Source organism: Magnolia sinica, chromosome 5 (assembly GCF_029962835.1).
Source record: "Magnolia sinica isolate HGM2019 chromosome 5, MsV1, whole genome shotgun sequence".
NCBI classification, from domain to species: Eukaryota; Viridiplantae; Streptophyta; class Magnoliopsida; order Magnoliales; family Magnoliaceae; genus Magnolia; species Magnolia sinica.
In genome coordinates, this window is record NC_080577.1 from 92,805,147 (window position 1) to 92,820,273 (window position 15,127).

At 38.5% G+C, this 15,127-nt stretch overlaps 1 protein-coding gene across 5 annotated transcripts in view; it reads right to left on the bottom strand.

Annotated features, from left to right (window-relative positions):
• The window catches only part of LOC131246312 (protoporphyrinogen oxidase, mitochondrial), a 67,073-nt gene that overhangs the window by 20,658 nt on the left and 31,288 nt on the right, over positions 1-15,127 (bottom strand). For all 5 annotated transcript variants that reach the window (XM_058246286.1, XM_058246285.1, XM_058246282.1 and 2 more), the window contains 2 exons: positions 7,913-8,101; positions 1,984-2,058 (listed from right to left, as the gene is read on the bottom strand). In XM_058246286.1, the coding sequence (XP_058102269.1) occupies positions 1,984-2,058; positions 7,913-8,101 (264 nt within the window). The remainder of the gene's footprint in view (positions 1-1,983; positions 2,059-7,912; positions 8,102-15,127) is intronic.

Below are 15,127 nucleotides of genomic sequence, written 5' to 3' on the forward strand. Positions count from 1 at the left end.
TGTCTTAGTTATTGTTTGGTACTTGATTTGTATGATATGAACTCAATGTGATTACTGTTGCACTAATTCTTTATGATAGCACATGATTTAGGCGTCTATTTAATGGAAACTTATGATTCTTTTTGGCAGTTTTTTAATTCCTAAAAATGTAAATATGTGTATTTTTAACATCTCCTGAAATTTTACTGGAAAATTCCACAGTTTCCCCCATGCTTCCCCAATGTTTCCCTTGGACAGTGAGACATTTCACGGTATCAGCAATAACATTGGCGATACCGATAAATGTTTTGTATCCCCCAATGATAAATGTAACTATACCGATACTACAAACACTATGCAGCACATGTTCACCATATAAGTAATTACTTTAGACATGTGCGACACAATCCATCCATCAATCTAGACTGTCCAATCATTCTAGCTAACTCCCGGCAAGTGAAAATGAAAGAATCATGCTAACTGGACGACTCAAACCATCCAACCAAATAGAATGCAAAAATTGGATGGTCTAGATCGAGATATAAAAATAGGTTGAATCATCAACGTGAACCTTTTTTTTTTTTAATCAACATGAAACATCTAATTCAATGGGCCCCACGTTGGATTGCTTATCATTTTAAGGAAAAACTTTCATTAGATTATGTTAACCATGTGATAAAAATGACCAACATTCAAAGGGTAGGGATTATTCAACTGGTATCCAGCATGACCTGCTAATAGGCGGTATGCAGAAGAATGTTCAGATCAATGATTGGGAATTGTCCCATGTGTACAAGGCAACTAGTTGTTCCGCAAGTCTGCAATACGATACAACTACTTGTGTTTTTCCACTAAAAGATCCTTTTTTTGGCTCTCTTCAGCCCTATGTCTCTTATCCCTAGGAGGTCTTCCTCTACTAGCAGGTTTTTTCGGAAAATCAACTTGCAACTAAAAGCCTCTCAGAAAAAACAAATGGTGGCCACCTGCCTAGACATCAGTCAACTTTCAAACTACGACAGCAAATTGAAGACAGTTTCAATTCTATGCATTATGCTTACTAGTTCATATTCCATATTAACTTGGTGGGAAATGGAAACCACTCCAATATTGATACATTAAAGAAAAAGTAAGTGAGACACCCAGTGGAAGTAGTGATTTCTATTGCCTTCCATTAGGCATCTATAGTTCTTTTCTATGTAACATGAGTTTACAGTTGTGTTGGCAAGTAAAATATCAACATGAATTCATGTCTGACACCCCTGGACATGGCTCCATGTGTGAGACTGCTTAATAGGTTATTTTTTAGAATTTTAAATTATAAATAATTGTAACATTCTAGTAAATATAATATTTTAATATACTTGTACGGACGTATTGGTGCACAGGCCTTGTAGAAGTTAGTGTGTCTAACCCCACAACAGTGTCCAACCTCCTTATCACATGATTGCATAGCAAAAGGAAAATGTTGCCAATGGAATTGGATCCTAAAACAAGTCATTGGACCTTGTGGCCATGTTTGGATGCCAGGGATTCCATGATAGATAATGGAAAAGGAAAAGGGTTTTCCTTTGATGTTACAACTTTTGTTTTTTGGATAGCAAAGAAAAGGATGGGTTTCACTGAGAAATCATTACACATATCGATAATTTGAATTCTTGGCACTAGAAACTAGGTGGTTGTGAGAAGAATATGATATTTCCACTCGCAATCCAGACAAGAATTCTAAAATTGGAATCTATGTTTCAATAGTGCTCATGGAAATCATCATTAGGTAGTTATTATTTTTTCCTCTCTTTCCCTTGGATTCCACATATCCAAACATGCCCTATGAGTCCTTACAAGTCCTAAGGAATTACATTTCTCAAGTTGAAACATAATACAAGAAGGAAAACATTAAACTCCAAAATCTTACCAGCGAATGCGAAAAGTATCAACTCTTGAGAAAATATCAACATTGATGATCATATGGGGTATTTAAACAACTTAAGATGTTAGACTACTTACCTTCGGAAGAAAATCAAGGATAAAAGGATTTCCCCTTTTTGCAATTTTCATTTCTTTGACATTACAGAGTGGAGCCTGAAGGTATTTATAAAAATAAATAAATAAATAAAAAGTGAGAGAGAGAGAGAAGCTTTATCAATCAAATAATTATACACTTTTGATCATACAACGAACCAAGACAGGAGTAACCAGTCAAATGGGCAGTTCCAGTTCAAGCCTTTGTCAGGGCACTTCTACTCACAGCCATAAATTTACTATTTGTAACTCAATTGCAATACCACTTCCTAATGTAAAGAATTAAGGTCACATTTGATTTTCCAACTTCCCATGGGCAACAGCCTAGTACCAAATTACAGGAGAGATATGTTAGGGACCTTCTTGTGCACATCTTACTAGTGATTTGTGGTGAAAAAAGTGAGAAAATCAAAACCCACTTAATGGGGACACTGTTTTCCACACCATCCCCAAATGCGAAGCCTGCCTTGTTGGCTCTCAAGTCCAACCGGACATGATTTGGTGGTACATCCAACTGCACGTTGTAGAACGATATGCTTGTATTGTAGCACGGCAATTTAACACGTGAAAGAAAAGGGGAAAAAGAGATGAGAAGAGAGGGGAGAGAGTGAGAGAGACATTACGTTGGACTTCCCCCCTTTCTCTATTTATTTAATAAAGTGTTGAAAAGACATAAATACCCTCGGTAACAAAGCTAAAATTCCACATATATCCTAAACAAGAATTCTAATCAAACACAAATAATGAATCAATCTAGAACCCTAATTTAACTTTAATAAAGAGATATAAGAAAAGATACACCCATATCCACAAGCCAGGTGGCTTGTATAGTTGTATGAGCCACATCCACACATCCTTAGATGGGTCATACAGGTCATACAGTTGTATGGCCCATATTTCGTATATTAACACTCTCCCTCAAGCTAGAGCATAGATATTGTCAATGCCAAGCTTGCAATATATATGCATACACGGACCATGAGGAAGAGCCTTGGTGAATGCATCTGCAAGTTGATCTTGTGATCAGAGATATAGTGTAGAGATTTCGCCATTGAAGACCTTCTCACTAACGAAGTGGCAAGCTACTTCAATATGTTTTGTTCTTTCATGATAGACTGGATTTTTTTATCACCCCTTGGTGGCGTGAAGACGTGAACTGATCTATCCAAGGTGTGGTGTTCACTCAGTGGGAAGCTTTCAAGTGTTTGTGACTCGTGCTAGGTTAGCCCGTGTTTGTACGAGGCATGTGGTACTCCATTTTCCCTTGTTCTTAGTGGATTTGAGAACTGGATTCCTAAATCCATCCATTTTTTAGGGGAGGAAATAATAACCTCTATTACATTGAATGGAACAAATTATCTCCAGCGGTCCAAGTCGATTTAAGCGTTTTGAACAACGAAAGGCAATGTAAATTCTATGATCATGGAGAAACCAGATGATAGTCCTGGTACATATAATCAATGGACCTAGAATAATGCTCAAATTATGACCTAGTTGTGGAAAAGCACCGAATCATCAATAACTGCAAGTGTACTGTTTCTGGATATTGCAAAAGAAATATGGTGTGTGTGTGCGCGCGCGCATTACAGGAGATGTATTCGTCTAATAAAAAATTCTCTCATACATGCTGACTACATGAAGAATTATTAAGGAATTCAACAGGGGATGAAACCCTGGATGAATATTACTATAAACTTAAAGGGATGTGGGAGGACCTAAATGTCTATCAACCTCTCACTACAGATTTGGACAAACAACATCAGCAACGTGAAGACTTTCAAATGGCTAAATTTTTATCCAGGTTAAAACCTAAGTATGAGCCAGTTCATGCATTGATTTTGGATGGCAAGGAGGTGTCATCCCTGAATGAGGTCAATGCACGTCTTCAACGTGTATCTTTGAGGTCTACCAGTGGAACCATTGATAGCTCCACTCTTACATTTTTCTCTAGACAAGGCAGAGGTGGTGGTCCTAGTGGTAGAGGTAATCAAGGAGGCCGTGGACCTCAAAAGTGCACACATTGCAGTCTTACAAACCATTCAACTGAGAAGTGTTGGGATCTTCATGGAAAGCTAGCATGGGCAAATAAGGTATCTCATATTGAAGACAACGGGTCTCACCCCGTTAGTTCCACTTCTACAATGGAACCGCTGCATACTTCTACAGAGATGGTTACTCTTACACAAGAAGAGTATTCAATGCTGAAAAACCTATAGAAACAATCCACTCTTGTGGCTTCTATTGTGACTTCTACCCCCGCAGACACATTCATGACCTCAAGTATGGCCTGTTTAGTATCCAAGGATTCTTCTTCTTAGGTCATTGACTCCGGAGCATTAGACCATATGAGAGGTGACTCTTGTGTTTTTTCTTCCATTAGTACAGCATTAACCGGTTCATCCGTCACCTTGGCAGATGGTACCCATTCCAAAGTGCATGTATTGGGTATTATTCATCTAATCTCCTCTCTCATTATCATCTTCCCTTTGTCCCTAAATTTCCTCTAAGTCTTCTATCAGTTAGCAAGCTCACTAAATCTTTTAATTACTATATGACTTTCTATCTTTCACATTGGGTTTTCTATGATCTCAAGACAAAGGAAAAGATTGATAGAGGGCATGAGCAAGACGGGTTGTACTATATAGACTGTGAAGTTGTTGGTGGTACATCACAAAAGAACATCTCTCCCTATCAGTGGCACTGCCACCTTCACCCATGAAGGTTCTTAAAAGTGTTATTCATTATTTATCATTTGTGTCAATTTTAGAATGTGAAGTATGTGAGTTAACATCACCATGCTACCTTTCCACTATGTGCGGAAAAACGTAGTCTAGTTCCTTTTTCTCTACTACATCCAGATGTTTGCAAACCAGTTAAAATTCCTAGTAGGATAGGGCATAAGTACTTTGTTACATTCATTAATGATTTTTCATATATGACTTTAATTTATTTAATGAAAGAACAATCTGAATTATTCTCTATTTTTAAGACCTTTCACATAAACGTATAAAATCAATTTAATTCAGAGGAGTGTGTTTCGGTCCAATAATGTCAGGGAATATATGTAAGATTTTTTTTTTTATTTGTATTTCTCTAAAACAAGTATATTGCATCAAAATTGTGCACACATACCCCACAACACAACGATGTTGCATAACAGAAAAATCGTCACTTGCTAGACATAACTTGGACTTTATTACTTCACATGAATGTTTGCAAAAGTTTCTGAAGTGATGTGGTTCTTTTTTTTTTTTTTTTTAAAGGCAACAAACTGAAATTGCATTAAAAAGAAGAAATGGATACAAGAGACGAAAAGAAAGAAAACGAAAAAACAGAAAAAAAACAGCAAAAGCGCAGGGCCCAACTGCTGAGGTAGCAAAAAGCACCTAAGGACCTAAGAAACTAAAATCCACAACTTTCAAAGAATTAACACTAGCAGCCCATTCAATCAGCAAACGCTTAGCCTTAGAGCCTACAATCTTAGCAGAAGAAGAAGAGTTGTTGAAACATCTGTTATTCCTATCTTCCCACACGGCCCACTAGATGGCGAGAATGGCCATACGCCAGATCGTAGACTGCAATTTCCCAAGCTTGAGCCCATTCCAAGCGACTAGCAAATTGGCGGCTGAGCAAGGCGAGCACCAACTGACCGAGAAACATTGGCAGAAGTCTTCGATAATGGAGGATATGAACACACAATGAACCATCAGATGATTCACCGATTCCGCCTGACGGCTGACACATGCAACTTAAACAAATATTGGTAATCGGCATTCCTCTCTTGGCCAAGTTATCGACGGTAAGAATTCCATTGCAGCCCACCAACCACCCAAAACAAATGACTTTAGGCGGCACCTGAACCTTCCAAATACACGGAGTGGCGACATAGTGATCCTGCTTAGTTGGGTAAATAATCTTATAAAGAGATTTAACAGAGAAAGCACCAAATTTCTCCAACAGCCAGACAATACTGTCAGACAGAGCAGGAGAGATCGAAGAATGATGAATATACTCCAACAAATTCACATACTCTATAGCTTCGCTATCAGAAAGATTTCGAGTGCATCTGATGTCCTAAACTGTGTTCGCTGACGTAATATAGCAGCAACTATTTATAAAAACTCCTCTGTCTGGAGTGATGTGGTTCTTACGACATAGTTCCTAATAAATTGAATGCCCTCAATGATCTTAATGGGTAAATCACCTCATGACATCTTACTTCCAAATGCTCCACCATTCTCTTCAACATCTTCCTTCCAAATGCTCCACCATTCTCTTTGACATCTTACTTCCAAATGCTCCACCATTCTCTTTGCCTCCCCCGAGTCTTTGGATGCGTATGTTTTTCTCACCAGTGGGATTTAGGCCATAATAAATTAGATCTTAAGACCATCAAATGTCCATCTTGGATACTCTCAAACACAAAGAGGTTAACGTTGCTACAGCCCTTCACTTTACCACTATACCGTAGTTGAAAGTCTACTTGCATCGAAAATGGATAAACAGTGTAGCCACTCATGGTGTACCATCTACCTGATCTTCTTTTAAGCCTTGTGATCTAACGGAGTCTCCAAAACGGAGTCTCCAAACTGGCTTGATATTTTTATTGCCCTCAGAAAAGGTAAGCGTGTGTGCACTGATCATCCTATTTCCACACACACACACACACAACAATAAGATTAAATGGTTAAAGGCTTGCTTGGTTGCTAAAGGACATACTCAAAGACTTAGTGTTGATTATACTGAACATTCTCTTCAGTTGCCAAGTTGAATTCGATTTGTGCTATTCTCTGTGGACCCCTATTCCAACTAAATGTTTATAAAATTTTATTATTATTATTATTTTTAAAAAGCCTTTCTTCATAGTGATCTCATGGAAGAGGTAAATATGGAGCAACCGCCCGGATTCGTTGCTCACGGGGAGCCAGACAGGGTGTGTAAATTGTGAAAGACAATCTGTGGTCTAAAGCAGTCTCCACATGCATGGTTTGATAAATTCGGTGAAATTGTATTGAACTACGGCTTTGTTCGAACTGGAAGCCATGCAGATCATTCTTTCTTTATACTGAGAGGCATGTCAGGCCTTATTGTGTTAATACTATATATTGATGATATTGTTGCTACAGTAAGTGATGATAAGGGAATAGAGGAGCTGAAGAAGTATTTACAAAGACACTTTCTTGCAAAAGATATAGCGGAAGGAATTAATCTGTCTCAACAAAAATATGTTTTGGATTTTCTCATAGAGACTGGTCTTCTTGGTACTAAGCCAATAGATACACCAATGAATCCGAATCACAAATTTACTAGTGATCAAGGGAATGTACTTGAAAACACAGGGAGGTATCAAAGATTGGTTGGTATACTCATTTATTTAACCATCACCAAGCTAGATATTCTTACGTTGTGAGTATGGTGAGCCAATTTATGAACTCTCTGAGGGTACTACGCATGAATGCAGTCATTTGAATTCTACGATACCTTAAAAGGAGAGAGAGAGAGAGAGAGAGAGAGAGAGAGAGAGAGAGAGAGAGAGAGAGAGAGAGAGAGAGAGAGATTAGGTTGGACTTCCCCTCTATTTATATTAATGAAGTGTTGAAAAGACATAAATACCCCTAGTAACAAAAGCAAAAATTTCACCTATATCCTAAATAGGAATTCTAATCAAACACAAATAACAAATCAATCTAAACCCTAATTTGAATTTAATAAAGAGATTAAAGAAAGGGCTAGGACCACATCCACCATCCAGGTGGGCCATACAACTGCACAGGCCACATCCACATATCCCTAGATGGCGCCGTACAGCTATCAACACACCTTAAATTTTTATATGCTTCCACAGGTAAACAATAGAATCATTTGGGCAGTAACTTCTTAAAATATGTTGGAATTACACGGGAAGTTTACTTACTGTCATTATAACTGCATCAAAAGATTGATTTCGTGAAGGCTCCTTACGGTTGGCAGGGTTTGTCGCACAAGAAACCCGCCAATTGTTAAATAGAGAGGTCTCATCAAGGTTATAAGATAACGAAAACACCTTAGACTTCAACTTCAAACTATCTTTGCCAAGTTCCTTGCATAACATGTCTGTGAGAGTCTGCAAAAATTAAAACTTAGAGAATCAGCATCCGCAAAAATTGGATACACGGTTTACTTATCAAGGACCTCTTATGACATCATGAGTCCATGACCAAATTAATGTACTGAAACAGTAGTGCAGGTTGCCCTAATTTTTACAAGCTATCTAAAAGGACTATTTTCATTCCAGAAACATGTTAAGCCAACTAAATGGTAGATAACTGTTGCTGCTATTCTTGTTGCATGCTATAACAATAAATAGTGTTGAAACATAAAATATCATTATCGAGAAGACTAATACATATTATTTCTGTGAGATGGTATCCTATAGATAGCTTTGCAAAAGCAATGACTCAGATCATGGGTTTAAATTAACTGAAACCAAATCAACCGGTCAACTCATTTTGCCTAAGAATGAAATGGCACTCAATTTTTTTGGAACAATGAAATGTAACCCCTAAGAATATGTTGGTTTCTGGACGAGCTCCTGTCAGACTTCTTCTGTTTCAATCAATACAGAAAAGGCAGCGGTTTCAGATCCATGGCAAGCCTCTCACCAGAATTGCATTTTAAAATCTTACTTGGGACCGTCAATTTTCTGTTGAACATGCGCATGTAACCATCCAGTCAACTTTATCCCAGATTGCTCGACAGCATGCATACTTATTCAAATGGAACTTTCGTCATATGTTGAATTCATTAAGTACATGCCGTTAAGAGAATACTGTCAATGTATGAATGAAGTACTGTATATTCTACTAATAACATGTGTGAGTGAATTACTCTGTATATTCCACTAACAATGAAGTTTTGACTTATCCGTTAAAAATTTCATCCCAATTGTAAAAGATCTATGACTGCATATATCATTGACAGAAATAAGAAGGCATCAGCTCACCCATTATGAAATCAAATAAATAGATAGAACAAAATAGAAATAGAAAGAGACCCCCATATCTACAAACAGACGGACTCGTTAGGGCCTTAGTGGTAGTCTCTATCACTGACCGGTCTGGATCCTAGTAGTGTTGATGAAGCCGGGCTTTGACCATGTCTCCCGAACAATCTCAGTAATTCATTCGCCAGCCAAATGATTCATCGGTTATTGATGTACATTCAACCGGGATAGGGCTATACATTCGATATCAGAAATGACCAACAAAATGCCATGTTCACAACGATCAATTTCCCAGCTATGAGGCCGCCAGGCCGATAGCCAAGTTGAATCACCACTTAGCAGGGTTATTAGGACTTGGGTCTCTTTCTTGGGCGGGACACCAAGTACATGTGTCTTTATCGATTAACCAATTTCTAGATGCTGGAGTGCATCCTAAAGAGATACACTTCCTCATGAATTTATCTTGAATCAGGATCTTTTGGCCCAACTTTATCCCAGTTTTGCCGAGAAATAACAGGCATGAGGTACCTAAAAATAAAAGGCAGACTAAGGGCAGTAATGGGCTGGGCCAGGGTATGCCCGCACACTAGAACCTGTGGTTCTTTTTTAGTTTTACATAAAAAGTGCCATAATTTGCCATATCTCCCGCTCGTTAGGTGAGCTGGTAGAGACAGTATAGCGTGTGTGAGTGATCCAAGGTTTAATCCCTAGCAGTGTTACCTTTAAAAAAATGGCGGGTTGGATGGGCCCATTTGCAAAAAAACTGCAAGGGCCCACTGTTAGGGCACATATATATATATATATATATATATATATATATATATATATATATATATATATATATATATATATTTCTCTCCCTAGAAGTCTCAATAACTAGCAGTGTTACCCAGTGTTCGAAATATCGATACTATCGGCCGATATTATCGGTATCGCACCACTGCGAGACGATACACCCCCGATAACCACCGGAAGATACCAAAAAATTCAAAATCTTAATATCGGCCGATATATCGTCGATATCGCATGATATATCGACAATATGGCGAGATTTCCTCTCCATTATCGTCGGAGACAAATGCACGGACAGAAAATCGGATCCGGCTTGTGGAGAATTAAAAAAAAAATTGAATTAGAAAAAAAAGAAAAAGAAATCGGAGCGTACCTGGCTGGAGGTGGGCCACTCGACAGGTAAGTAGGATTTTCTGCAAATTTTCTTCAACTTCCCCCTTTCTTGGAGATTCCAGCGAGGAATCAGGCCGTGGTCGACATTTCTTGGTCACAGGAGAGAAATCTATCGACGTCCGAAGAAATCCAAGCGAAATCCGGAGAAATCCTCTCCGAACTGTCGAGAAATCATTGTGAGATCTGAAATTTCCTGGATTTGGGCGAGATTTTAGGGTTCCGGAAGGCCGGAACCCTCTCTGCGTCGAAAAACAAGAGCGTCCAAGCACTCTTTAAGTGATTTTGGGTTGGGTAGTGTACCGCACACCACCGAGTGTTGACTTCATCAAGTGTTGTGGGTCCCATTATAAGGCATGCGTTATATCTAAACCGTTCTTCCATTTCGCGAGCTCGTTGTAAGGCTTGAGACGAAAAATAAGACAGATCCAGATAACAAGTGGACCACACTGCAAACAACAGACAATAGTGGGAGATTGAACGTCTACCATTGAAACCCTTTCGAGATCAGAGAAGTTTTGGATAAATATGATATTTATTTTTCCTCTTCATCCAGCTCTGTGTGACCTCGTCAACAGATTGAATGGAAAATAAAAGTTATGGTGGGCCCTACGAATGTTTTAACAGTGAGAATCACTGTCCCGCTGCTATTTGTGGTGTGGTCCACTTGAGCTTTGGATATTAATTATTTTTTGGCTCAAGATCTAAAATAATCTCTCCAAATGGTTGAACGGTGTGGATATAATAAATATATTATTGTGGGACCATATAACATTAAATCTGGTCCAAAAGGAAGCGGATTGGCTGGTGTACCACACAAGGACGCAGATTGCGTACTACCCCCGCCCGTCCCTAGCTACGAATGGGCAGGTCTGTGGTCGGGCCCACCGTGATGTATCTGTACATCCAAACCGTCAATCCCTTTTCTCATATTATTTTAAGGTATGAGTACGAAAATGAGGCATATCCAACACTCAAGTGGACCACACCAAATAATAAGCTTGCATTAAAATGCACTAAGCATTAAATGTCAGTGGGATTAAATGCAAGAGTCATTTTGTAGGGCCCACCATAACATTTATTTTCCATCCAATCTGTTCATAAAGTCACAAAGACAGGAATTAAGAGGAAAAACAAATTTTATATTGATCCAAAACTTCCGTGAACCCCTAAAGGGTTTCAATGGCAGACGTTTAATCCCCCCATTACTTTTTTCAGTGCGGTCCACTTGATCGTTAGATCTATCTTATTTTTCATCTCAAGTGGACTATACTCAAGGAAACAATGGTAGTTGAACACAGTACCATTAAAAACTTTTTAGGGTGCACCTTGATTTTCCCTATATTTTATTAGGCACTTAATTTATTGATAACTTCACATAAGTTTGAATGAAGAGAAAAAACAATTATCAGCTTGATCTAACCTTTTGTGGCCCACTAATGGTCAATCATCATTGTTTCCTATGGTATGGTCCACTTGATTATTGGATCTGCTTCATTTTTTTTGAATAATGTCCTAAAATGATATGAAAAAACGGATGGATGGGGTGGATACTGAATATAGTTGTCATAGTTCAATCGCACAGCGCATATCTTAGTACAATATACAAAGGAAACCTATTATGTCCATTTCTTTTTTGAGATTTTATGATTTAAAAGTGTGTATTAGGGTCTTTTTAAATAATCCCTGAAGTTTCATTGAAAAAATCAACAATTATCTTAATGTTTCCCCATGTTTCCCAAAAGTGCGATAAATTATGCAATACAAACGATATATCCCATGCGATAACCGATACGTATTTGTATCCCAAGGGTGCGATACATTGTGCGATACCGATATTTCGAACACTGGTGTTACCTTTAAAAAAATGGCGGGTTGGATGGGCCCATTTGCAAAACAACTACAAGGGCCCACTGTTGGGGCACAAATATATATATATATATATATATATATATATATATATATATATATATATATATTTCTCTCTCTAGAAGTCTCAATAAGGAAATTCCATTGTGATCCTTGATAGAGTGCAGAGGCCCCTGCCTGGACTCCTGTTGTGCGCCCCTACTTGGGTTCCTGTTGTGCACCCCTACCTGGATTCCTGTTGTGCGCCACCCCTGCTGAAGACCTGCTGCTGCGCTTGAAGCTGTTGTGCGCCGGAAGTTGCTGTGCGCTAGAAGCTACTATGCGCAAATAGCCCTCTCACACGTGTGAGAAGTCTATAAATACTGCACTCCTCTCCTCATTTGAGAGAGGACTCCTCATTTGTAGGGGGGAAGAAGTTGGAAGAGACGCTCGTCCGCCCCTCAGTAGTGTTGCCCGCTGGAAGCCGTTGTGCGCACCCTATTGTGCACAAATAGCCTTCACACGTGCGAGACGCCTATAAATACCCCTCTCCCATCTTCATTTGGATAGACAAAAGTTGGAGAGTCTCAAGGAACCCCCAGAGAGAGAAAAGTGGAGCATGATGGAAGATCCGCACAACGGAATTATGGCACAACAAATTATGGTACAACGAATTATGGCACAATGGAATTCTGGCACAACCCAAGTTCATGAAGTTTTCATCTCTTCTTAGATTGTGCACCAGTATTCTTGCCCAAAATGCCCCTTCCTTGATCAAGTGCACCAGTTGCCGGATTCATAAAGGGAAAGTAAAGGAAATGTGAAGCACAGAGAAAGAGCTCTAGGAGAAAGAAGAGTATGTCTGTACGACTGAAAGGATAAGTGGAAGAACGACCAATGCTTATCGCACAACCAAATCAAGGGCTTTAAGTCTACATGACTCATCTGCCTTTGTAATGAACAACAAAAGCATCGAAATGCTGCTAAAATTGCCATTGAACTATCTTTCTCTTTCATTCATTATGTCTATTCATTATAATCTATCTTAGAATCAAGGGAAATCAAAGGATGTAAATGAACTTAGAATAAATAGAATACTTTGTGATCATTGTTCTCTCATTCTTTCTTTATTATCATTGAATGAAATCCCTCAAATCGAATACATTTGTTTCTTATTCGAAACAAAATGGCAACTCTGCTGGGGACTTCTTCTCAATAATAACTTGGAAAATATTCAGAGAACATTTATCACTTTTTGGCGTCTGTATAGACGCCAAAATGGCGACTCTCAACAGGAACATCCTCCCCTTCATCTCTAAGATAGAATGTTTTATCATTTGGATACTAATTGCAATCTTATAATTTGTCCTGAAGACAAGCAAGCAAGAGGTAAGAAGAAAGCACCAGAGAAAGCAAAATCCGCAGGGAATTTCATGTAATGGACGGAATGATCTCTGTTTCACCGATAGCGCAGCAAAACGATGAAAGACAAATGATAATAACATCCAAAAGACAAAACATTCGATCTACCTCTACAAGAAGCGTCATCTCGCCAAGTACAGGGTCGATTATGCGAAGTGTCATAAGACAGTCCTACCTCGGTCATACAATCATCTCATTCGAGAAAGACAGAAAGGCCCGTTACTCCAAAAGGTTTTCCAATACCACTAACTACAACAGTAAAGATAGCCTCCATAGAATCATTACGAGTTTAGAAAAATAAAGGGAAAGCCACCGCGACTAGCGAATATTCGCCCACAGTACCTCTTGCAAAGACTTCAAGCAAACTCATGCATTAAGAATGCCACGATTCGAGTCAACTAGTCCTTCGAAGCGACAATACGCTAGTTTCAAATGAAATAATAGTTTATCTTCTTCAACAGTGTCAGCATTGCAACGTTCGTTTCCTCCTTCAATATCAAGACAATCGAAGAATAAAAAAACAAAAGTTTTATCAGCAGACATCAATTAACCTAACCGACCTTCACCAGATAAGCGTGTAGCTGAAGGAGTCCCTCATTTTCCAACAGTGACTGTTGTGAACAACATTGAACAACAAGTAGAAAGACCACAACCGCAAGCGGTTAGATTTCAAGAATCGACGCCTAATATTACTCAAAATATAACGCAGGAAGAAATCCGACAGATGGTCATCGAAACCATTCATCTAGAGAAGGAGTGAAACTAGAATAAAAGGTTTCGATATCAGACACCATATTCCCCTGAAATAGAAGAAATGTCGTTTCCCGCTGATTTCAAACACCCAGACTTTCAAAAATTTAATGGGAATGGATCACCAGAAGAACATATGATGTATTTCATAACAAAGATGGGAAATTTCTCTAGAGTTCCTAAATATTGTCTGTGATTATTCGGATCTTTTCTGACTGAAAGAGCTTTCAGATGGTATTCAGGTTCAATCCCAGGATCTATTCATACCTGGGAACAGATGCAGGATATTTTTATGTTGAACTTTTTCTCTTCTGACCGAGAAGTTAGTTTAACTGAATTGGCTTCTATTCGCCAAGAAGAAAATGAACCGGTTGAGGAATCCATCAGTCAATGGAAGGACTTGAGGGGATCATGTCAACATCCTCTGCAAGAGTCAGAACAAGTAAAACTATGTTTAGAAGGCATGAGACCAGAACTAGCACATAACCTGATTAGTAAAGATTGGAAAACCTTTCATGATCTTGCTACAAAGGCCTATGCTCTTGAAAAGATTATTGGAAAAGTGTCTGCTTTTCAGCCAACATCACTCGAAAAAAAGAAAATTATCAGGATGTTGAAAGAGACAGCAATAAAGAAGATAGAAATGGTCATGCGGTTATAATGACATATAAAAGGTCCAGGCGAAATAAATACCATATGAAGTATGAAAAGATTATTGGAAAAGTGTCTGCTTTTCAACCAACATCAGCCAACATCACTCGAAAAAAAGAAAATTATCAGGATGTTGAAAGAGACAGCAATGAAGAAGATAGAAATGGTCGTGCGGTTATAATGACATATAAAAGGTCCAGGCGAAATAAATACCATATGAAGTATTCGTTCGCAAGAAAAGATATACTTCCTATGTTGAAACAATTGTTGGCTATGAAGAGTATTGAATTAACT